At 44.3% G+C, this 26,720-nt stretch overlaps 1 protein-coding gene across 1 annotated transcript in view; it reads right to left on the minus strand.

Annotated features, from left to right (window-relative positions):
• LOC149441789 (uncharacterized) overlaps positions 1–25,696 on the minus strand; it is a 42,041-nt gene extending 16,345 nt beyond the window's left edge. The window contains exons 1-6 of the mRNA XM_089656882.1: positions 25,609–25,696; positions 12,931–13,241; positions 11,322–11,432; positions 9,058–9,115; positions 5,877–6,044; positions 137–163 (exon numbers count right to left, since the gene is read on the minus strand). Coding sequence (XP_089513008.1) covers positions 137–163; positions 5,877–6,044; positions 9,058–9,115; positions 11,322–11,432; positions 12,931–13,241; positions 25,609–25,693 — 760 coding nt within the window. The 5' untranslated portion in view covers positions 25,694–25,696. The remainder of the gene's footprint in view (positions 1–136; positions 164–5,876; positions 6,045–9,057; positions 9,116–11,321; positions 11,433–12,930; positions 13,242–25,608) is intronic.
• Positions 25,697–26,720: the final 1,024 nt, after the last annotated feature.

Below are 26,720 nucleotides of genomic sequence, written 5' to 3' on the forward strand. Positions count from 1 at the left end.
CCACCATTTTTTAAAGTGGCTCCATCTCAGGGGGAGGAGCTTGCTAACAAAGACAACCCCCCCCCAAGAAACATGCAGAGTTATCAGGACAGTAATGTGTTGAAAACAATAGTTCATTCTATGATCAGTTCCTTACCGTAGACAATAATCGTAGATCCATCATCTGCAAAAATGTGGAGGTAAATTGTTAGAGTCATACAATGAGAACACAACATTCAGTTTTTTTTCTATACAATGTATTCTTTTTTTTTTAAAACTTACCATTCTTCAATCCACATTAATTTCTGTTATTAGAAACTTCAAGAGCAATGATTGGTAATGTGATTGATCAGTATAGAAGCCTCTTATCACAATTTGCAGCTCATAGTTGGTGCATCACCTCTCCAGAAAGCCGTAACCTCCCGACTTTTACCGTAATATATCAGGCCTGGGTTACAGGAGACTTGTAAATATAGACGGGTGCCTAAAATATATTTTTAGTTGTAATGCTACTTATATTTGCATTCAATGCCACCCAATGAGTCCATCTATGGGTTCACCGTTTTCATCAGGACCAGGGGCGGACTGACAACTCATAGGGCCCCTGGGCAATAGGGGATCATGGGGCCCCTGTGTCCTTGCCCAAACTCAAAAAAGCCTATGAAAAAGGTACCAGGGGCATCTCATGCGGCCCCCTACTGACCCCGGGCCCTTGGGCAGTGCCCAAGTTTCCAAATGGTCAGTCCGCCCCTGATCAGAACAATTTTTGCTTATCTCCCCATGTTCTGCATGGCCATCACAGGAGGCTGAATGGGGACTAGAAAGGGAGACTGTCACCAGCACACCGAAGGTCACCAATATGCACCCAAAAGTTTTATTGAACGATCACATAGTTACAGCAAGGCAACGTTTCGGAGTCTTGCAGGACACATGCCTAATGAAGGGGTCCTGCGAGACTCCGAAACATTGCCTTGCTGTAACTATGTGATCATTCAATAAAACTTTAGGATGCATATTGGTGATTGTCACGGTGTGCCAGGCTGCTTGTCTCCCTCCAGCTGTCCCCACTGCAGCTTCCAGTTCCTCTCCCCCCTCTCATCCTGTCATGGCCCTTTGATACTTGGCCGTCCAGGATGAGAGGTGTGACTTTCGTCACTCCCCCCTCTTCTATCTCTCTCCTGTCAGGAGCAGCCAGAGGGAGAGAGGCAGTTCCCCCTGAGAAGCTCGCACTTCCCCAGCCATTCGGCCGGGGAGCTGGCGGGCAACTCACCGGGGTGTCCGGGCCGCGGCAGTCACTCTGATGCCCCCTGGACTGTCATCTGCTGTGCAACCAAGCCCCGACGAGTGCAGTGTAGGCACAGGGGTTTCCCGCGTTTGCACTCGTCAAATGACAAAGGCCACGCTCCCGAGAGAGTGGCCTGTGTCAAGGGGGCGTGCCTCGTTGCCGGGCGATGAGGCACGCTGCGCACGGTTGCTGCGGTGACCAGGGACACTCTATACCGGCCTTAATAAGGCCGGTGGAGAGAGTCTCGGGTCGTTCTACCACTGCGCAGCTGCCAGGGAGGTCTACGCCGAGGCAAGACCCCTGCAGCACTCTGTAAAAGACCCCAAGGGATTATTACTGCTGTACCTAAGCTTGGGGGGATTATTATTACTACTTGCACTGGTGCTAAGCTTGGGGGGATTATTATTACTACTGACACTGATGCCAAGATTGGGAGGATTATTCTTACTACTGACACTCTGCAGCATTGTACCAAAGCTCGGGAGGATTATTACTACTACTGACACTGAGGCTAAGATTGGGAGGATTATTATTACTACTGACACTCTGCAGCATTGTCCCAAAGCTTGGCGGATTATTACTACTACTACTGACGCTGATGCTAAGATTGGGAGGATTATTCCCCATGGAGTACACTGCTGGTACTCAGGACTGGTATCTGTTGTTAGGACTCTCTGCTGTGTGCTGAGGAGGGTCGCCTCCCTGGACTGTCGTCTGCTGTGCACCCGAGACCATCCCTGCCGGAGCCGTGTGTGTATGTACCCCTGTTTTATTCCCCCTGGACTGTTCTTGAACCCTGCTCCCCCTCTGCTCCCTACTTGGATTACAAATTGCTAGAGACTCTAACTTTGCCCCCTTGGGGACGGAATACAATTATTTTGAGCCCTCTCCTTGCTATTCCCCTAGACTGGGTGCTGCCACGCTACCTGCAGACTCCAGTTGAGTGACTGCCATTTCTTTAATAAAGCTCTGTGTGTTTATTATCTACTCTGTGTGTCCTGTCTACCCCTGTCACAGTGAACCTCGGTGTGCTGGTAACATTCTCCCTTCCTAGTCCCCATTCAGCCTCCTGTGATCCTTGGTGTGATGGTGACATTCTCCCTTGCTGATTCTGTTCGGTTCCAGCTGACGGTTGCTGAAGCACCCACTTATACACACCGCCATTTTTAACGCAGTAATGTGTACGTTTGGATGTACACTTGAATGGGGACTAGAACACATGGTGGGGTTGTCAGACAAGAGGGAGGTAGTACTCTTATTAGCCAATCACTTGCAGCAGAAGGCCAACAGTTGGTTTGATGCTTCTGCCAGAATAAGCCTTATATTAGTGGCAGCAAAAGGGTTAAAACATTGAAAAAGACCCAAACTAATGAGCTGTGCAGACCCAGTTGGGAGAGTACACCGTCTTGTGCTTGTGTGCCGGTGCTGCCAGATGCCACCATTATTAGACTGAGAGGAAGGACGGTTGGGGGTGGAGGGGAGGAGGAAGGTGGGCAGGTTTGTGGAGGACTTTTAAAACTTCCTAAAACCTGAACATTGTACATGGGTGGGGGGAGCAGTTGGATGACTATGTTGCAAATGGGTCGCTGATAAAACTTTTTTTACTGAAATGAATCAGGCTGGGTTTCATCTGTATCGGTAATCTACTTCTAAAAGAACAAAAGAAATCAATTTCACATCCAAAAATGCTCTTCCAGCATGTTATACTCCCTTCCTGTCCAGGTCATGGTTCAGTTTTCAGTTCTGTAATAGTCTGACAGTTAATCCATCATGAATACCATATCATTTGTTGATGCATATAGCACCTTCTTTTAATGGCACATTATATTGCCAAAAGTATTGTCCCAGCCCTCCAAATCCTTGGATTCAGGTGTTAAATCCCCTCCATGGCCACAGGTGTATACAATCAAGCCCCTAGACATGCAGACTGCTTCTACAAACATTGGCGAAAGAATGGGTCACTCTCAGGAGCTCAGTGACTCCAAGCGTGGTCCCGTGATAGGTTGCCACCTGTGCAATAAGTCCATCCGTGACATTTCCTGGCTACTAAATATTCCACGCTCAACTGTTAGTGGGATTATAACAAAGTGGAAGCCACTGGGAACAACAGCAACTCAGCCACCAAGTGGTAAACCACGTCACATGACAGGGCGGGGTCAGCGCATGCTGAAGCGCACAGTGCACAGAAGTCACCAACTGTCTGCACAGTGAATATCTAAAGACCTCCAAACTTGGTGTGGCCTTCAGGTTAGCACAACGACAGTGCGTAGAGAGCTTCATGGAATGGGTTTCCATGGCCGAGCAGCTGCATACAAGCCTTCCATCACCAAGTGCAATGCAAAGTGTCGGATGCCGTGGTGTAAAGCACGCCACCACTGGACTCTAGAGCAGAGGAGACGTGTTCTCTGGAGTGATGAATCATGCTTCTCTGTCTGGCAATCTAATAGACATTGCATAAAAGTGGCCGAGTCTTTTTTTTCTTGATTTTTGCATGGGGTTTCTCTTTAAAACCCACACCATAAGGGCAGGGGTGGACTGACAACTCATGGGGCCCCCGGGCAATAGGGGATCATGGGGCCCCTGTGTCCTTGTCCACACTCAAAGCACACACAAAAAAGCCTATAAAAAGGTACCAGGGGCATTTCATGGGGCCCCCTACTGACCCCAGGCCCTCAGGCAATGCCCGAGTGCTCAAATGGTCAGTCCGCCCCTGCATAAGGGTCTGATATAGAATTCTGGTGGATCTGTTTTTGGGGGGTTTATGTGGATTCCCCTTGAAGTTCATATCAGACCTAAAGGGCCATCAGACTATTGTAAGAGAGCAACAATGTTCCCGATCACTTCCAAACCTTTCTAGCAACTGTTTTTGATACAATTGGTTGATTTTTGTGATACACAAAATACAATATCCAGTAGATAATCAGTCTCACATATGTGGTATCCCCATACTCAGGAGGAGTAGCAAAATGTGCTTTAGAGTGTAATTATATGTTCATGTTGTGCATTAGAAATATCTTATTAAATTGACAACTTTATTAAAAGAAAAACACTCATTTTAATTTTTCTTTCCACATTTTCTAAAAAATCATTATGCCTCTTAAACATACCTTGGGGTATCTGCTTTCCAAACTATGGAAATTTGTGGGTGTCTCTACTGTCCTGGTGTTCCAGGGCCTCCAGAATTGTGACAGGTAGTCAGAAAATTAGATATTTATTTGATGCCCCTTGAAAGCTTGAAGATGTCCTTAAATTTGGGCCCCTCCATGTGGTTAGATTGGAACAAAGTCTCACACATGTGGTAGGTAGTCAGTACATCAGAGCTGATAAATTTCAAATGTAGAAACATAAAAGAGTGACAGCAGAATAAGGACCAAGCGGTCCATCAATTCTGCCCCATTTTAATATATATATGCTACCTTTGTATATAACTGATTTTTTTTAACAAATAAATATAACAGAATACATTATGGCTTAAATGTATGAATAAAGATTATTTATTTGCAAAGTTTTATAATAGAAAGTATTTTTTTTGCATAATTGTTTTGTCTTTTTTTTCCCTTTATATAGTTAAAAAAAAGTCATTACACACCACCAAAATAAAGTTCTATCTGTCTCTAAAATGTTACAGAAATTAATTTGGGTATGGTGTAGCATGACTAATGGTCAAAGTATCGCAGCACTGTAAATGGAAAATGACCCAAGAAGGAGGTTTAACATGCTGGTTTTCAAGTGATTAGACAAGCTCCTATAGGTGTGATGATCCAGTTTCCAAATGTTTTTGGCTATACACTGTGACATGAAAACAGCCAATCACTGTCGGTATATTGGTCACTGGTTTGGAAATAGAAGTCACCATATTCCTGCTCCAGAGAGGGAACTTTAGCAAGTGACCTCCCCACTGCCATCATTTAACCTAAATGGAAATGTTCATCTCCCACTTATTGAAATAGGTGGCTGTACTGTTCTCTGTTGTTCGCTGATTAGGTTAAAGCTGAGTTCCACCCAGAAGTTGAAGCCCTACTTTTCTGCCTTTTCCTCCCCTCCACTGCCACATTTGGCACCTTTTTTGGGGGGAGGGGGGAGCAGGTACCTGGTTTTGAAAGGCACCTGCTCCCACTTTCAGCTGAGTTCTCCACGGCAAACTGTGCTAGATGTTTGGCACCCCTCGCAGCCCTCTGGGACACTTCCAAGGTCCCAAAGCACTGCAGCCCATTTACAAAGTGCAGCACACTTAGCGCATGCTCAGTAGGAAACCAGCGGTGAAGCCGGTACCCTTAGTCAAGATGGTGGCGCCAGCACCCAACAGCTGACTGAAGAATCGACTCAAGGTGAGGACACCGCTGGATGCCTGGACAGGTAAGTGCCCTACTATTAAAAGTCAGCAGCCACAGTATTTGTTTTTTTTTTTGGGGAGGTGGTGGGGACTTGAACTCCACTTTAAGGTTAGAGAGTCGAGGCTCGAACTCTGCATCAGAAAATGCCATGCCCTTGCTATAGATGTATTAATGAAAAGCAAACAAAGTTGTAAGTAAAAAAGGAAAATGTAACAAACTAAAGGTGCCGGTAAATGCTACATAACGAGTGTCCATATTGCCATCCTAGGATCACTTACCTTTTGTGAAATTGTCCCTTTCCAGTTTAAAGGCCTGAACCTGGACATCCAGGAGCACAAGGCTCACATTGGGAGTAATCTTCAATATCACTTCTTCACAGGTAAATAAATGTCCAAGTGGGGTCACCAAGGTTTCTAGAGGCATAACATCTCTTATGTATAACTCATCTGTAAACCAAGAAACATACAGATAATTTACATCTGAGCATGACTGCCAAGTTCAGGAAGACAAATGATGTGTGTTGGGGGATGGTATATATAGGAAACAAGGTTGGACATGGCTAGAATGTAAATGGAAGAATACTAATCTTTCCTAGACTAATATATAGGGCAGCCCAAATAAGCACCACCCAGAAGGGGCATTACCCAAACAAACAATGAAAAATTGACAAGTAGGGTGAAGAAGGAAAACAGATGAAATTCTGCCCAGTGCATGGACCCAAGACTATCCATCACATAACATGACTAAAATAAATACATTGTTGGTCTTAGAAAAGTCAGGAATCAAAACTGATCACAGTAGGGACTAGTAAAAGAGAAAATAGGTAAAAAAAACTAGGACTAGTGCTCAAGATGATAATGTTAGCAAAAAATACTACCTTTATAGGGTTATTGTGTTCAAGGTGAGTACTTAGTTTAACCAACTTTAACATACAAATATGTTTTTAGGTAAAAACTAGGATTCTAGTATACAATGGTGAGCAGGAGATAGACCAGGACACAATGATAGAATGGTGAGCAGGTGATGGACTAGGACACAAGGATACAATATTGAGCAGCAGATGGACTAGAACACAAGGATACAATGCTGAGCAGGAGATGGACCAGGACACAATTATACAATGGTGAGCAGGAGATGGACGAGGACACAGGGACACAATGCTGAGCAGGAGATGGACTAGGACACAAGGATACAATGGTGAGCAGGAGATGAACTAGGTCACAAGGATACAATGGTGAGCAGGAGATGGACTAGGTCACAAGGATACAATGCTGAGCAGGAGATGGACTAGGTCACAAGGATACAATGGTGAGCAGGAGATGGACTAGGTCACAAGGATACAATGGTGAGCAGGAGATGGCCTAGGACACAAGGATACAATGGTGAGCAGGAGATGGACTAGGTCACAAGGATACAATGGTTAGCAGGAGATGGACTAGGTCACAAGGATACAATGCTGAGCAGGAGATGGACTAGGTCACAAGGATACAATGGTGAGCAGGAGATGGACTAGGTCACAAGGATACAATGCTGAGCAGGAGATGGACTAGGTCACAAGGATACAACGGGGAGCAGGAGATGGGCTAGGACACAAGGATACAACGGGGAGCAGAAGATGGGCTAGGACACAAGGATACAATGCTGAGCAGGAGATAGACTAGGACACAAGGATACAACGGGGAGCAGGAGATGGGCTAGGACACAAGGATACAACGGGGAGCAGGAGATGGGCTAGGGCACAAGGATACAATGCTGAGCAGGAGATGGACTAGGACACAAGGATACAACAGGGAGCAGAAGATGGGCTAGGACACAAGGATACAATGCTGAGCAGGAGATGGACTAGGACACAAGGATACAACGGGGAGCAGGAGATGGGCTAGGACACAAGGATACAATGCTGAGCAGGAGATGGACTAGGACACAAGGATACAACGGGGAGCAGGAGATGGGCTAGGACACAAGGATACAATGCTGAGCAGGAGATGGACTAGGACACAAGGATACAATGCTGAGCAGGAGATGGACTAGGACACAGGGACACAATGATACAATGGTGAACAGGAGATGGTCTAGGACACAATGATGTAATGGTGAGCAAGAGAAGGACTAGGACTCAAGGATACAATTGTGAGAAGGAGATGGGCTAGGACACAAACAATGAAGAACAGGAGATGGATTAGGACACAAGGATACAATGCTGAGTTGGGGGATTAGGGTCAGCACACAGGGACTAGTGCTGCACTTTGGTAAGAATGATTATTGTAGAGAAATTATTAGGATTAGCTAGGGTGAGTACAGGAATCAACAGGGTTGAACATGATCTTGGGAATTAAAAGAATATCCTACACAGAACATGACTAAAAGAAATACATTGCTGGTCTTAGAAAAGTCAGTTCACCAAAAAGTGATGTATGTAGAACCATGTCAGCTCATGGCTTCTTTTATGTGTTACATACTGTACACACTACAAAGTGGGCCCTGTGTGCTATCATTTGGAGAGGGTGTGAGACCTAAAAAGAACCAACATGCCGAGTCTAAGAAGATCTTCACCAGAGAACCCTGCAAGGACTAATGGACTTTCCTGGTACCAGGATGCCACTCTTGAGAACACCTGTGCAGATAGCAGGGTAGAACTAAAGCACAGTACAAAGTCAACAGGCAATTTCAGTAATGGGGACAAGCCAAAGGTCAGGATGGGCAGCAAGCAAGTATATTCAAATATAAGCTGAAGTCAAACCTATTACTCAGGCAATGGGTATTGGCCTGAGCATAGCTATATAGAGAGGCTGATTGACAGACTGGGAAGGGACTGGCTGTGTAGGTGCTATAATATTCAACAGTTGGAATATGGCCATGCCTATACCTCCCAGTCCTGGAACAAAATAGACTGTAGAAAGGTAGGGGAGATTACTAGGTAAGAGAATAACAAGCAGCGGAACAGATTTGCTGCTGATCTGGGACAACATGCAGATCATTTTTCTGTACCCAGCTCTGTCCTGGTCCACAAGGGTGCTTTGGTCAATCCCAATTTTTTTGTCCTCTTGCACCTCATAGGATGTTTCTGACCTTGTTTGTGAGTCCCAGCTCCTTCAATCACAATCTCCATAAAAAAGAATTAATATAAAATCCAACAAAGATGGTGGGAACCCCTCACAATGAGCACAGCAGGTTTATAGACCTGGGAATTCATCTCAGGTATGGTGGGAGCCCCTCATAATGGGCACAGCAGGTATATTGATTTAAGATCTCAACAACAGAGTCCCTGAGAGGTAGAAAAGGCTGTCATGGGGGGGGGGGGGGTATTTCTACAGCATCCACCAACTATTGAAATATAAGATTTGAGTTAACTGACTGTTTAACTTGGACCAGTACATTTGGATACAGTACAGTGCTAGCAATTGTTTAGCTTTGTTGCTAAAATATCCTGGCAGTATGAAGTTGTATTTGTTGTATTACCTTTTTCCTCTATGAAAAGGCCAACCTCCCCCAGGTAAAAATAACTTCCCGTCTTGTTCTACAAAAAGAATAGTACGAATTATTTCATACATACAATTGTTACTAGTTGTTATCTACATATATATTATGTTTTTCTGCTGTTGCAATGCAGTGGGGGAGATTTACTAAAGCTGGAGCAATCAGAATCTGGTGCAGCTGTACATGGTAGCCAATCAGCTTCTAATTACAACTTATTCAATTAAGCTTTGACAATAAAACCTGGAAGCTGATTGGTTTCCATGCCGAGCTGCACCAGATTTTGCACTGGTAAATAACCCCCATTGTGTCAAGTTATGATATGGTGCATTGTTTCCCAACCTACTTTAAACTATCATTGGATTCTTGGGAGTCAGAAAAGTGGTCATACTGGTTTTAAAGACTGGATCACTGTGTAAAGTGGTATTTGAAACAAATTCTTACTTCATAATACAAAATTCCAAACTGTCCACTTCATTTTGTCTGGAAACCAAATGCCCCCTCTTGTTAACCCCCCTGGAAGTATTCCCGAGTGTTGCTCGGGGTAAAGTTTCAGCACCACAAGCGGTAACCCTGAGCTACACTTGGGAATACACTGCAGCGCTGCTCTGGGATCCCTCCAGCACTTACCTTGTCCTGCGCTCCCGCGATGTCCCCCCTGCAGTGTCCCCGGCCATCTCCTCTGGCCGATGCCGACATCTGTCTTCCGGGTTTTGTTCCCTGCGACGTCGGGACGTACGGGGGACGGAACTGGCGGGAAATTTGAAAGTTGTAAAAGTGACTGTCACAGAGCTGGTCCTTCCTTCCCGATCCTCCAGGTTTGCCGGCTGCCACCTCCCACCCCTCAGCAGCCCCTTGCTCTTCTGTCCCATCCATGCTGGTACTTCTAGTCCTCTTTGTCCCTGACACAGGCAGCCCTCAGCAGCCCCTCACCCCCCTGGCTTGCAGTCTGACCTCCTGCTGAAGGAATCCACAAACAGGCCATCTCCTCCCTTCCCCCTCATGCACAAATTCCTGAGCCCCCTGGACAGGTCTGGAGACCTGAGAGACAGGACCCATTGCCATGGTAACCCGATAGGAAATATCCAGTTACCAGCTCTATACTTAAGGGTGAGCAGGAAAACCCCATTGTGTTCTCCTGGCTGCGTGTGTGAGGGAAGGCTGTGCTGAGGGCCAGCTTCTCTCATCAGACCATCCCCCGTCCTCCTCCTCATCTCCTGGACTGTCTGTGCTGCCTGGAATCCCTGCACTGTGGAGGAATCTTCTGCTGTCCCATTGAACCTGCCTGGATCTATCCCCTGCCTGGACTTAACCCCTTGTTCTCCGTGAACCTGCCTGGACTTAACCCCTTGTTCTCCGTGAACCTGCCTGGACTTAACCCATCCCTGCCTGGAACCTCCTGTGTGGACTTAACCCATCCCTGCCTGGAGCCTCCTGTGTGGATTAACCCTGTGGATTACCATACCCCTGTTGTTCCATATTGCCTTCCAGAGAACTGTACTGTGTTGCTGTGTCTGGTGTGGATCTGTGGACTAAAGGAACTGTTGTCTGTGCCCCAAAAACCTCCCCAATAAAAGCACGTTGGGTTCTGTGCAATCTGCCTCTGTGTGCTCTCTGGTTCTCTTGACAGTGACATTTACTAAATTCACTAAAATCACATAGTATAACATTCCTGTATCAAACCATTTCACATACATTTTGTCCCGAGTGCTTTGTCCGGCGCCCTGCCTGCATTTTTACTGTTCTTTCTGCCTGGAAACTGAGAAACATCCATGGCGTCCAAAAAGCGTCCCTTTAGGTCAGACGCGGTTTTAGACCGGCTAGAGAACAGCGATAGTAAATTAGAACCACTTGCAGAATTGAGTGATAATGATTCGTGGGGGAAATTCCTCATCAGACACTGAAAACGATTTTGCGACTGAGCTCAGCGATGTGAGAACTTGGCGCTCTATTTCACATTTCAGTGTTTTTGGTTTGATTACATTATTGAATTACATTTTTTATTATTATCATATTATTATTTTTTATGATTATTTAGTAAATTATCACTTATGATTTTGTGTTTCAAATTTTAACATACCCGGGATGTTTACTAGACTCTTGTTCGGACAGATTTCAGTGAGTTATTCCTAAAAATTACAGACCTACAATAAAAAAAATACCTGTGATGCTTGCTGTGATATAGACATACTTTGCCCTCTGTGTTCTGTCTACCCATTACACCCCAGCCCCATCTGTGTCTTCTTTACCTCCATGAATGTCAGGCTAAGATCTCCTCCTGGAAATATCAGTTGCAGCCACGCTTCACCTTCATTACAAAGTCCAGAAGGATGTGTGATTGGAGGTGACGGGATGGTGATCTGAAGAGCACAATGAGCACAAGGATCAGTGTGAGATGGACCAGGAAGATAGCTTAATACATGTTCTCATTGCTTACTGTCTAATAACTGTAGTGTGCAGAATAATTGAAACCTAGCAACAATGTAATTCACAGAGCTGGTAGTCTCTCTCTTCAATATAAACCATGTTCATTTTATACCCCAAACTCTGCTCCTCTTCAACATGATTGACCCTCTGCTAGGGCTTTGTCATAGAGAAAAAGATTGAGAGAAGAGGGGAATATTCATCTGCCCCCAAATTCCCACAATTAACAACATTAAAGGTGCAACCTATCATTGTTCTTTCTTCAGCCTTAAACAAGCCCATAATGATCCCCCGTCTTCCTCCAACTCCTCCATTATCATACCTCCCTTTTATAAGAACTCTCCATAATAACAATCATCTTTAGTAGTATATTCAAGCAAACCATGTTTGAAACACATTTCATATTCAAATCCAAAGCTGGGAGATGCAAATGTAATACTTTTTTTTACCATTTTAGCCACCTTTCAGCCAAAAGCACCTGAACAGGAAAGAGACCAAAAAACTCCTTTGCCTCCATGACTAAGCCCCGAATGAGGGTGAAATTGATCAGAGGTGCTGAGACGGGGGCGATGCAATGAACATTGTTCTATAAAGTTGAATTAAAAGAGGAATTAACAGCATGCATTGCTGGAAAGTTTCTGGGGAACAGACGGGCCCCATTGTTGGATACATCTCCAGTGGCTGGTGAGTTCATCCAGGGTCTTCTGAGAGCCATATCATTTCCCTGTGTTAATTCATTCAGCAACAGTGTGATGTCCATTCATTGGAATATTTCCACATTTCATATGACACTTCTAATAGCTATTGTATAGTTATAGCCAGGGGCGGACTGACAACTCGTGGGGCCCCCGGGCAATAGGGGATCATGGGGCCCCTGTGTCCTTGCCCATACTCAAAAAAGCCTATGAAAAAGGTACCAGGGGCATCTCATGGGGCCCCCTACTGACCCGAGTTTCCAAATGGTCAGTCCACCCCTGGTTATAGCTTTGTGCTGAGAAGAGCAGGGGAATCATTACTGCAACCTAGTTGCAAAAAGGAAATTACAGAGCTAAATGAATTGTAGAATTTAAATTGTAACCCTTAAGACAAGACACAGCAATAGTGTGATGTCCAGTTACTGACATGTTTCCAACTTTCATATGACCCTTCCCTTATACACTGCAAATAGCTATTAACTGATGATAGACAGGGAATTGTTACTGATACAACCAATTATATTAGCACACTGTTATAAGATTTATGGCCATTGCCCTTTGCTGGCAGCCCTGTCTATGACCTCAGAACAGGATTTCATATAGTCATTGATCTGCTAATGCTGGGATTTGATGGGGTGATCTAAACCAATCCTAACTTGCATGCCTGGATTTGACGTTCTTCATTGCCATCGGCTCTCAAGCCTTTACAACTTCTGGATTATATTCAGGACTAACTTACATTTGTGATCTTGGTGGTGTTCACCATTACTATGAAGGTTGCCTTTATTCTTAGACAGACTACTGATCTGCTAATCAGGATGTATTCTGTGGAAGAGGGTGGAGGAGAAGGTCCTTGTGTGGTATGATCGGTAGGTAGCACAGTGGTATGATGTGTGGTGTGGTGGTTGATCTTTTTTGGACAATTATCACACTGCGGATTCATTATATTCTGCATAGTAGTCGGTCTTGGTGTGACATCTTGAGTGTCTCTGATGTACTCTGTGGGAGAGGGCAAAGAAGAAGGTCCTGGAGTGTCTCTGATGATGTTCTCTGCAACAAAAAGATGAGATGAAGAAAGATGAGTGACATCTCAATGACAGCTACAGCTGAAATGGTTTTTGGTGAAAACAATTGACAATCAATACAGGTGAAACTCGAAAAATTAGAATATTGTGCAAAAGTTCATTTATTTCAGTAATGCAACTTAAAAGGTGAAACTAATATACGAGATAGACTCATTACATGCAAAGCAAGATAGTTCAAGCCGTAATTTGTCATCATTGTGATGATTATGGCTTACAGCTCATGAAAACCCCAAATCCACAATCTCAGAAAATTAGAATATTCCATGCAATCAATAAAACAAGGATTGTACATAGAACAATATTGGACCTCTGAAAAGTAGAAGCATGCATATGTACTCAGTACTTTGTTTGGGCCCCTTTTGCAGCAATTACTGCCTCAATGCGGCGTGGCATGGAAGCTATCAGCCTGTGGCACTGCTGAGGTGTTATGGAAGACCAGGATGCTTCAATAGCGGCCTTCAGCTCTTCTGCATTGTTCGGTCTCATGTCTCTCATCTTTCTCTTGGCAATGTCCCATAGATTCTCTATGGGGTTCAGGTCAGGCGAGTTTGCTGGCCAATCAAGCACAGTAATCCCACGGTCATTGAACCAGGTTTTGGTGCTTTTGGCAGTGTGGACAGGTGACAAGTCCTGCTGGAAAATGAAGTCAGCATCCCCATAAAGTTTGTTTGTGGAAGGAAGCATGAAGTGCTCCAAAATCTCCTGGTAGACGGCTGTGTTGACCCTGGACTTAATGAAGCACAGTGGACCAACACCAGCAGATGACATGGCTCCCCAAATCCACACAGACTGTGGAAACTTCACACTGGACTTCAACCATCTTGCAGTGTGTGCCTCTCCATTCTTCCTCCATACTCGGGATCCTTGGGCCTCTCCATTCTTCCTCCATACTCAGGGTCCTTGTGCCTCTCCATTCTTCCTCCATACTCTGTGTCCTTGGTTTCCAAATGAGATGCAAAAGTTGCTTTCATCAGAAAAGAGGACTTTGGACCACTGAGCAACAGACCAGGTCTTTTTTTCTTTAGCCCAGGTAAGACGCTTCTGACGTTGTTTGTTGTTCAGGAGCGGCTTGACAAGAGGAATACGACATTTGAAGCCCACGTGCAGGATCCGTCTGTGTGTGGTGGCCCTTGATGCACTGACTCCAGCCTCAGTCCCCTCCTTTTGAAAGTCCCCAACACTTTTGAATGGCCTTTTCCTGACAATCCTCTCCAGGGTGCGGTCATCCCTGCTGCTTGTGCACATTTTTCTTCCACACTTTTCCCTTCCACATAACTTTCTATTAATGTGCTTTGATACAGCGCTTTGGGAACATCCAACTTCTTTTGCAATTCCCTTTTGAGGCTTTCCCTCCTTATGGAGGGTGTCAATGATAGTGTCAGGTCAGCAGTCTTTCCCATGATTGTGATTCCTACTGAACCAGACTGAGAGACCATTTAAAGGCCCAGGAACCCTTTGTAGGTGTTATGGCTTAATTATCTGATTAGAGTGGGACACTTTGAGCCGAGAATATTCCACTTTTTCACAATATTCTCATTTTCTGAGATTGTGGATTTGGGGTTTTCATGAGCTGTAAGCCATAATCATCACAATGATGACAAATCACGGCTTGAACTATCTTGCTTTGCATGTAATGAGTCTCATATATTAGTTTCACCTTTTAAGTTGCATTACTGAAATAAATGAACTTTTGCACCATATTCAAATTTTTTGAGTTTCACCTGTATAGATCTCTTTACAAAGATCATAAACAATTACAGATTAGCACTTGTGAAAGTCCCACATTTTTTAGACATTTTGGAGACTTTTAGCATTTACAAGTGAATATATTACCAAAGTTTTTTTAAATTATGAATAGTGGGGAAACAATAAATTCCCTGTTAGTTTTTTTTTCTGTCCTAAACACAGATTTCACTTTGATTTACCCAGAGAAACAATAGAATGAGGAGAACTGCCTGCAAAATAATCAAACCGTACAAACCTCATATAGTCTGTGTATAGAGATGGGGGATCAGCTAAACGGTGACACTGTTCAAATCCAAATATAGCAAAAATACCGAACTCCTTGTGCGTCACCTCCTGCCCCCACCCCCATCCCTGTGCTCCCTGTAACCCCATCCATGACAACCAACTTTGTTTATCTCCTCTCTATTCACATTTACATGAATGTTCCTTGGGTACTCACCCTTTGTCTGATTGTCACTATTCGCTATGTGACACAAGGTGACCCTATGCAGAATGAGAGGCAAAAATAATCTTTGTGGATTCCCTCCATTGCTTCATATTGATAAATATGACTCTAGCCATAAGACTGTAGCTGTGTATAGCAAACAGCTCAAATGTAAAACTAAATTCCAGGCAAAGAGATTAAAAATATTTGAAATATAGTACATATACTGTATGTGATCCATCTTGGCTATCAAAAAATTTGCAATTATGTGCTTTGATCTAAGTATCCTTATTGACAGCTCAGCCAGATCCCCGACCTCACCTATCTCAGTTGTCAGGAGTTAGTATGGATTGGTCATGATGCAAACCCCCCACACCACTCCCCAATCACCCCCACACCAGTTATATTGTCCCTGATCACCCCCACACCAGTTATATTGTCCTTGATCACCCCCACACCAGTTATATTGTCCTTGATCACCCCCACACCAGTTATATTGTCCCTGATCACCCCCCACACCAGTCATATTATCCCTGATCCCACCACACAAGTCACAGTGTCCCTGATCCCACCACACGAGTCACAGTGTCCCTGATCACCCCCACACCAGTCATCTTGTCCCTGATCACCCCCATACCAGTCATCTTGTCCCTGATCACCCCCACATCAGTCACAATGTCCTTGATCACCACCACACCAGTCATATCATCCCTGATCACCACCAGACCAGTCATATTGTCCCTGATCCCACAACACCAGTCATATCATCCCTGATCACCACCACACATATTGTCCCTGATCACCACCACACCAGCCATATTGCCCCTGATAACCAAAACGCCAGTCATATTGTCCCTGATCACCAAAACACCAGTCATCTTGTCCCTGATCACCCCCACACCAGCCATATTGCCCTTGATAACCAAAACACCAGTCATACTGTCCCTGATCATCCCCACACTAGTCACAGTGTCCATGATCAGAACCACACCAGTCATATTGTCCCTGATCCCACCACACCAGTCATATTGGCCTTGATCACTACCACACCAATCACATTGTCCCTGATCACCCCCAGCACCAGTCACAGTGTCCCTGATCACCACCACACCAGTCATATTGTCCCTGATCACCCCCACACCAGTTATATTGTCCCTGATCACCCCCACACCAGTTATATTGTCCTTGATCACCCCCACACCAGTTATATTGTCCCTGATCACCCCCCACACCAGTCATATTATCCCTGATCACCCCCACACCAGTCATATTATCCCTGATCCCACCACACAAGTCACAGTGTCCCTGATCACCCCCACACCAGTCACAGTGTCCTTGATCATAACCACACCAGTCATATTGTCCCTGATCACCATCACACCAGTCATATCATCCCTGATCACCACCAGACCAGTCATATTGTCCCTGATCCCACAACACCAGTCATATTGTCCCTGATCACCACCACACCAGCCATATTGCCCCTGATAACCAAAACACCAGTCATATTGTCCCTGATCACCACAACACCAGTCATCTTGTCCCTGATCACCACCACACCAGCCATATTGCCCCTGATAACCAAAACACCAGTCATACTGTCCCTGATCATCCCCACACTAGTCACAGTGTCCATGATCAGATCCACACCAGTCATATTGTCCCTGATCCCACCACACCAGTCATATTGGCCTTGATCACTACCACACTAATCACATTGTCCCTGATCACCCCCAGCACCAGTCACAGTGTCCATGATCACCACCACACCACTCATCTTGTCCCTGATCACCCCCACACCAGTAATATTGTCCCTGATAACCAAAACACCAGTCATATTGTCCCTAATCACCACAATACCAGTAATACTGTCCCTGATCACCCCCATTCCAGTCAAAGTGTCTCTGTGTGAGATGGGGAAACAGCTTTCATTGTTTGAACACTGATTGAAGTAAATTAAAAATGTTCTGACTGACATTCTGCAGTTTAGCCAGAAGATGTCACTGTTTTTTCTAACACAGCCTCAGACTACATAGAGATTTCTATATTCATGAAGGGGTGGGGTGAAGGAAAAGGAGAGGAGAGCAGCCATGCTTGAGAGAGAGAAGGGGGGCTGTGTGATCTGAGAATCCGATGCCATTCAGATGTGAGGACAGCCCTCCGTAATCAGAAATTCAGTTGGGTGAAGCTGATGAGATTTCTGCCAGGAAGCTGATGAGAGCAGAGGAACAACGCAACATACACTGCAATATCGCAGGCCTGTTGGAGAGACACTTGTTCTGTTCAGAGTCACCAGCGGATGCAAAGCAGACCCGGGTCGGTAAGATCGTGCACTTACCTCATTTCAGTGTTGGTGCCTATAGGACTGAGACAGGCCTATAGTTAGTTAGTTAGGGTCTCTGTTTGTGTCAGGCCACAAGTGTTGTTACTGATGATTGGAAGGACTCCACAACTTATAGTGACATTTCACATTGGAGAACTGATAGAATCCTACAAACTCAAGCCAGACTGGCGTTTTGCTCAGAAGGAATACTCAGGCACGTGCTACAGGACCAATTATGGGAGGGGGATACTGTAGATCTGAGTAAGATTGTAAGCTGTTGTGCTGCACCGCAGGCTAGCCCATACCGTACACCCATACACTGATTCCTGCTCATTTAGGGTAACAGGTAAGGTGTGGCAGCTTATTTGTGCCTGCCAGTAGGTAAATTACAACACTTTCTAAAGTGTAAATTTATTATATGTTCCCAGCATTTGTGGTTGTGTTTATTTGCCACATCTAAGTAAAATTCTGTTGTGGCAAAAGCTGGTGTTGGAATTGCTTTCCTCGTTCGTGACTTCACTGTATCCTGGGGAGCCCACCCCGGTACACGGCTTACACCTGATCACTCTCACATCAGTCATATTGTCCCTGATCACCGCCACACCAGTCATATTGTCCCTGATCACTACCACACCAATTACAGTGTCCCTGATAACTACCACACAAGTCATATTGTCCCTGATCACCCCCACACCAGTCATATTGTCCCTGATCACCCCCACACCAGTCATATTGTCCATGATCACTACCACACCAGTTACAGTGTCCCTGGTCACTACCACACCAGTTACAGTGTCCCTGATCACTACCACACCAGTCATATTGCCCCTGATCACTACCACACCAGTAATATTGTTCCTGATCACTACCACGCCAGTCACATTGTCCCTGATTACCCCCCACACCAGTCACAGTGTCCCTGATCACCCCTGCACCAGTCATATTATCCCTGATCACCACAACACCAGTAATACGGTCCCTGATCACCCCCACATCAGTCACAGTGTCCTTGATCATAACCACACCAGTCATATCATCCCTGATCACCACCAGACCAGTCATATTGTCCCTGATCACCACCACACCAGTCATATTGTCCCTGATCACCACCACACCAGTCATATTGTCCCTGGTCACCCCCACACCAATCATATTGTCCCTGATCACCCCCACACCAGTCATATTGTCCCTGATCACCACCACACCAGTCATATTGTCCCTGATCACCCCCACACCAGTCATGTTGTCCCTGATCACCCCCACACCAGTCATGTTGTCCCTAATCACTACCACATTAGTCATATTGTCCCTTATCACAACCACACCAGTTACAGCATCCCTGGTCACCACCGCATCAGTCCCAGTGTCTCTCATCACCTCCACAACAATTACAGTGTCTCTGATCACTGCCACACCAGCTACAGTGTCCTTGATCACTTCCATACCAGTGCAGTGTTGCCTCTGCCTGCCACCTGTACTAACCCTGACCTGTTTATTGACCACATTTCTGCCTACTGTCTGGACTGATCCTGTGCCTTTTTGCTGACCATGTCTCTGCCTACGGCCTGAACTGACCATCCTGTATGTCTTACTGACTACATTCCTTCAAGATACCAGGCCAGTGGACATGGCATTCCTGGGGGTAGCCATTTACCAGTAGGCTAGGCTTGTCTGACTTATAGGAACTGGGACTGTTCTAAGTGACACTACACTAAGCTATATTCCCTGATCAGTCTTACAGAGGTGACCATTACAGTACATTGGTTTCAACACAATTGGTTGATTTGTGTGATACCTTAAGATACAATGTCCAGTACATAAACAGCGCAGACAGTGAAAACGTCCCATGCATGTAATATCACCATACTATGGCAGAGTAGCAGAATGTGTTTTGGGTGTAATTCTAAGTATGCCCATGCTGCATGTAGGAAATATCTAATTAAATTGACAACTTTTTGTAAAATTAAATGTATATTTTAATTTGTCAGAAAATACGTTGGAGTGTTTGCTTTCCAAAATGGGATCAGTTTGTGGGTGTTTCCAGTGTCCTGGTGCTCCTGGGGCTTCAAAAATTGTGATTCGTAGTCAGGAAATTAGATTAGTAATTTATGGTTCTTGAAAGCCCAGAGGTGCTCCTCTGTGCATCTAGGCTGTGAAAAAGTCTCAGGCAAAGTCTGACGTACAGCAGGTAACTCTTTCTTGCATTATAATAGCTGTCATTATCCAAAACGGACTAAAAATATTCCCAAGGAGCAGTTCTATCGACTGCAACAGAACTGCACATGAGATGAGGACTACATACAACAAAGTCTTGTCCTCAAGAATAAATTTGTGAATGAAAAAGGCTATCAGGAGGATTTGGTAGATCAGGCCTATAAACTCCATTTCAATAGTAAACCCAATAAAACTGAAAAAGATACAAGTGGTCATTCCAATAGATTTATCACTACATTTCAGTCAATACAATAAAATGGAAAAAATACTGATTAGACAATGGAATATATTGCAAGAAGACCCACACCTCAAATCCATTATCCTCCCCAAAAAAATGAGAATCACTTACCGGAGGGCACCTAACTTGAAAAATAAAATTGCCCCTAGTAGATTTAAAACTGTTACCCCCCAAATTGATCCAACCTTGCCTCATTCCATTAATGGGTATGTGGTATGTACCAATCTAAAAAAGCCCTATGTAAATCTTGTCATTTTGTGCCACATGGAAAAAAAAGAATTCTCTATAAAAGGCAAAACATACCAACTGAGCAATTTTTACAATTGCTCATTGTACTTTGTAGTCTATTTGTCAGGAATGGGCTCAGCACAGGTGGTGCTGGGGCTCGCCTGCCTTGTGGGCTGCAGTACCAGTGCTGGCCAGCGGGTGCTCTCAGCAGCCAGAATCTTACTGCTGCAATCAAGCCATCACCTGAGGCTGATTGCAGGAGGTGTATTTAAGCAATGGCCAGGCCTGCAGTCAGTGTCTTGGTGTTGTTTCCCATGAGCCCCTGTACCTGGTCCTGACGTCTGCCTGCCTGTTTCCCCTGCTTGACTCTGACACTGATCGAACTCCGCCTGCACTGACCTCGGCTGTTTCTGACCTTTCTCCTGCCTGTTCTGTGTGTGCCTTGTCTGCCCGATTGTTGCTGACCCGGCCTGCCTGACCACTCTACCTCTCCAGCCTGACTACGCCTGTCTGTGTTCCTGAACTTACTGACATAAGTTGGAGGTTTTGTTTTGTTTGTACTGTGCGTTGTATACTTGTGTAGTTCCTAATAAATTAAATATTATACATCACTCCTGAAGCCTGCGTTTCCCTGTGTCAGTCCACACACCTCTGGTCATACCTGGATCCCTGACACTATTGCTTATCATGTCCTTGTGGGCATCTATATGTAGGTAGAACTACTCAACCACTTATAAAAAGGTTTGGGGGAACACAGCAGCTTGATAGAGGAAGGAAAAGACAAGCATAGCATCCCCTGCCATTTCTTAGACTACCATCATAAATCAGCTATAGGTCTACAAGTCTGGATCATTGAACAAGTGTCAAAAGCATTCCCTGAAGGTGAGTGGCTTCAAAATGTATGTGCCAGGGAAACTTTCTGGATATAAACCCTAGATAACTATTCACCAGGAGGCCTCAATGAAGAATTAGAGATTACCATGATACAGTATACCCTTATTTATTACCACTAATTGCTATTTGGTTCTAACGATAACATTTTGGTGATTTCAGGTTCCACTATTTTTCTTATTATTATGTTTTAAATACTGGGGGTGGCTTTCAGAATACTTCGGGGTATTGATCTACTTACTGTGCAGTGAGTGTACATGTGTTAAAATTCAGGTCCTAAATTGTGTATTAACCTCCCTGGCGGTATTCCCGAGTGTAGCTCGGGGTAAAATTTTAATACCAAGAGCGGTAACCCCGAGCTACACACGGGCTTACCATGCGGCGTTGCTCTGGGGGTCCCTGCAGCACTTACCTTGTCCTTCGCTCCCGCGATGTGTTCCCTGCAGCGTCCCCGGCCATCTCCTCCGGCCGATGCTGGCATCCGGCTTCTGTGTTCCGGTCCCTGTGACGTCGGGATGTACGGGCGCCGGAACCGGCTGGAAATTTGAAATTTTTAAAAAATGTCATTTTTGCTGTCATTGCTGTTTCAATGCATTTCACATACATTTTGTCCCGAGTGCTTTGTCCGGCACCCTGCCTGCATTTTGACTGTTCTTTCTGCCTGGAAACTTAGAAAAGTCCAAGGCGTCCAAAAAGCGTCCCTTTACGTCAAAAGCGGTTTTAGACCGGCTAGAGAACAGCGATAGTAAATCAGAACCACTTGCAGAATTGAGTGATAATGATTTGTGGTGAAATTCGTCATCAGACACTGAAAACGATTTTGCGACTTTGCTCAGCGATGTGCGAATTTGCCTCTGTATTTCAAATTTCAGTGTTTTTGGTTTGATTATATTATTGAATTAAATTTATTATTATTATATTATTATTTTTTATGATTATTTATTAAATTGTAATTTATGATTTCGTGTTTCAAGTTTTATCATATCCGGGATGTTTACTAGACTCTTGTTCAGACAGATTTCAGTGAGTTATTCCTAAAAATTACAGCCTACAATAAAAAACTACATATTTCCATGCAAAAAAATGGTACCGCTTTCAGCACAAAAAATCGGAAAGAATCAGACCGCCAGGGAGGTTAACTGTGTCATTGGTTTATTACAATTAATTTTCAATCTGGTCCCTCATCCATATAATTTCCATAAAATAATGGATAATTAATTTAATCATCATCTGTCTCTGTCCAACGTAGTATTTCCCATTTACTACTACATGAATCTCTTTTTCCGTCACTTAGGACAATAATGAGTGAATCAAAGTTACTATCATTATCGGTTAATATGTGACACATCCACATCCACATTTTATCACGTCTTAGTGCAGCTAATTTCATTTACTAATCAGTATTTATATACATTTATGGTGTGATGATTTTATTGTTGTACTCTTGCTGTGTCCTTGTGCACCTTATGTTGTTAAAAATGACACTAATGTTGTCTTTTAAATGACCCAACAGCCCACTATTGTTTTTTTCTCAGATGTTCATTTATGAAGATTTTGTTGTATTTGATACAAAATCCCAGTAGATCAGCAGTTTCTGAAATATTCAGACAAGAAAGAAAGTGTAGACTTATAAGATGCACAATTCATTAAAAAGACAATTGGTAAATCACATGGGGTAGGAATAAAACCAGCACATCAGTATCCATCCCCTTACAAATGTCCGCAGTGTAACGCCATAAACTCTGTCTGGACACTGGCTGTTCCCTTGGTTATGGTCCCTGTTTGCCGGCTGTAGATGGAAGGGATCCTCAACCAAGGCTTGGAACCCTTTGTGGAACGCAATGTGAGAACGTGATGGCATCACCACGTCTGCTAAGAGTTTCCTGAGCATATATCGGCAGTCACACTCCTTTTTTAAACTGATTAGGATAGATGTCAGTAAGAGCCATACAAATATGATGGGTTGATGGGTGGTCATCAAGAATTAACCGTTTGAGGACCGTAAGATTTTGGAACTCCAAAAGAATCAATTTTTTTGTTTTTAAAGCTCGTACACTTCAGTTGCTGTAACTAAGCCATTTCATGAAATAATTGGCAAAAAGCTAGATCCATTTGTTGTTTGTTGATAAGAACTAATATTTTGACTCAAACCAAAAAAAAAAAAAGAGTTATAAGTTCTTAATCAGATGATACACGCAATTAAAAACATGGGACAAATATGTCCCTTGGTCCTCAAAGGGTTAAGAGGGCAATTAAAAGGGCAACCGTTTTAAAAACAGCATTAGTGATATTTTTGACAATGTGGTTAATATACAGGGAACAATTAAGCAAAATACAGAAATACAAGAATGAAAATTTAAAAAAATATATACAGTGAAGGAAATAAGTATTTGCTCCTCTGCTGATTTTGAATGTTTGCCCATTCAAAAAGAAATGATCAGTCTAAAAATCAAATGGCAGGTCTATTGTAACACTGAGACAGAATAGCAACAAAAAAAATCAAAAGAAATGCATGTCTAACAAATGATGCACTGATTGACATGTTCATGAGGGAAATAAGCATTTTCATGCACAGCCATCTCTAGGGGTTACAGAGAATGGTTTGAAAAGGAGAAAATATCCAGTGAGTGGCAGTTGTGTGGATGAAAATGCCTTATTGATGTCAGAAGTCAGAGGAGAATGGGCAGACTGGTTGCTGCGACATTCAGATGGTAGGGTCAGAATTTGGTGTAAACAACATGAAAGCATGGATCCATCCTGCCTTGTATCAACAGTTCAGGCTGGTGATGTATTGGCATGGGGGAGATTTTCTTGGCACTAGCAAGGTGGACCTAATAAAGTGGCCATATTACCCACCTCCCGCCTGCCATATAGTAATATGACGGATGAAAGGTGGTTCTCTTGTTCTGGGAGGACGTCATATGACGTCCTCCCATTCTCACCGCGCATGTACGGCTCAGGGAGCGCTCAGCACGGCGATCGGCGGTGCGCTGTGTCTCTCAGACACAGAGGATCACCGATCACGGAAAGAGCCGAAGATGTCGGCTCGGTCATGTGATCAGTTGTGCCCAATCACAGCTGATCACATGTAAACAGGGAAATGCCAGTTATCGGCATTTCTCTCCTCTCGAGCTGTCACGCTGACAGAGGAGAGCCAGTAATCGGCTTTCCGCGGAGGGGACATGTGCACTGATGATCAGTGTAGCCCCAGCAGCGCCACCTGTCAGTGTCCATCAGTGCCTTGTGCCAGTGCCCATCAGTGCCACATCAATGCCACATATCAGTGCCTACCAGTGCACATCAATGCCACATATCAGTGCCCATCTGAGCTGCCTTTCAGTGTCACCCATCAGTGCCAGTCAGTGCCACCTATCAATGCCAGTCAGTGCTGCCTAACAGTGCACATCAGTGCTGCCTATCAGTGCCTGTCAGTGCCAGTCAGTGCCACCTAACAGTGCCAGCCAGTGCCGCCTAACAGTGCAAGTCAGTGCCGCCTATCAGTGCCAGTCAGTGCCGCCTATCAGTGCTGCCTTTCAGTGCCCATCAGTGATGCCTGTCAATGCCCATCAGTGCCACTTACCAGTGCCTCCTCATCAGTGCCACCTATCAGTGTCCATCAGTGCAGCCTATCAGTGCCCATCACTGCAGCCTCATTAGAGCATATCAGTGAAGGAGAAAAATCACTTATTTACAAAATTTTCTAACAAAAACTAAGAAAAAACTTATTTTTTTCAAAATTTTCAGTGGTTTTTGGTTTGTTTAAGAAAAAATAAAAATCCCAGGAGGTGATTAAATACCACCAAAATAAAGCTCTATCTGTCTCAAAGAAATGATAAAAATGTCATATGGGTACAATGTTGCATGACCGCGCAATTGAAATTCAAAGTGCGACAGCGCTGAAAGCTGGAAATTGGCCTGGGCAGAAGGGGTATAAGTGCCCGGTAGGCTACCGGTTAAATCTCATAAATGTCTTTTTTTGCAACAATGTACTACAACTGATTTAATTTAAAAGGACAAAAATTGCACACATGAGATAACTGTAAAGAATCTCCATTTGATCAGTTTAGTGAGCTGGTTATAGATGTGACCTGATTACTGAATAGTTTTACCAACCCCCGTGTAATATGATCGTCTATCTCTCTAGAAATGGTGTGAATGGATTCTCTGTGTGGGTCCTCATTTTCATAACTGCTGGTTCATTTTGTTGACCTTCCATATCTTATGAGTCAACTTATGGAAATCAGAATAGATCTATAACTGGTACTCACCCTCCGTCATGTTGTCTCCATCCACTGCACCGAACAAGGTGACCCCATGTAGAAGGAGGAGAGGTAAAAGTAGACGGACTTCCATCTCTGTAGACACCGGGAAATGAAAGAAGCCTCAACTGATGAAACTGATGATGAAAGATCTTTTTTCAGTAGAAGGATATGAGCTGGTATGAGAACTGAGTGAACTCCGATCATATCTGGATGAATGCTGATCATATCTCACAACTGTGTATATCTGGTAATAGTGATAAGATGTACTTTTCAGACAGTTAGGGGTTTATTTACTAAAGCTGGAGAGTCCAAAATCAGACTCCCTTCTGCCTAGAAACCAATCAGCTTCTAACCTCAGCTTGTTCAATGAAGCTTTGGCAATGAAACCTGGAAGCTGATTGGTTTCTATGCAGAAGGGAGTCTGATTTTGGACTCTCCAGCTTTAGTAAATAAACCCCTTAGTGTTGAATTTGCTCCAAGTGTCACTTGAAGTGAGCTGGTGAATAACCAGTGACAAAATAGTCAGTCCATGTCCGTCTCAGTGGATTTGAAATATTCAATAAACGTATAAAGCCTAATTCTTCTTCATATAAGCCTTCCTTATTTAAAGATGCCCTGTCTCCAAAGAAATCAGAAAGGCCCATCGTGTAATAAAAGAGATAGTATATGTATCTCTTCAGTGGCCTGGTTGATTTGAGGTCAGTGGTCACTTGTAGTTGCTGTTCTATCCATATCAAACTTTTCTTTTTCTTTGTTACAAAGCTACACTTTAACAAAAACTGTGTTTTATGAGTGGTGTTTTAACTACATGCCGCCCAGCCACTGTACATATACGGCGGCAGGGCGGCACTCGTTTTAAAACGTGTGTTTTGTAAACAAATAGGGGATGCGCGCGAGGCGCGCCGCCGCCCTATCTGTCGGCGGCAAACAGTGACAGAGAGCACAGCTGCAGTAGCTGTGCTGTCTGTCACTTCCCTGTCAGCTCGAGGATGAGCTGATCGAGAAAGAACAGTTTCTCTTTCTCGATCAGTCTTGTCCCGCCCAGTACACACCCCCGCCCCCTAGTAAAACACTCCCCCTCACTCCTATAACCCTTCCCTGAAAAATAAAGTTAACCT

This window comes from Staurois parvus, unplaced genomic scaffold (assembly GCF_062004578.1).
Source record: "Staurois parvus isolate SC_StPar_1 unplaced genomic scaffold, SC_StPar_1.0 ptg000947l, whole genome shotgun sequence".
Taxonomy (NCBI): domain Eukaryota; kingdom Metazoa; phylum Chordata; class Amphibia; order Anura; family Ranidae; genus Staurois; species Staurois parvus.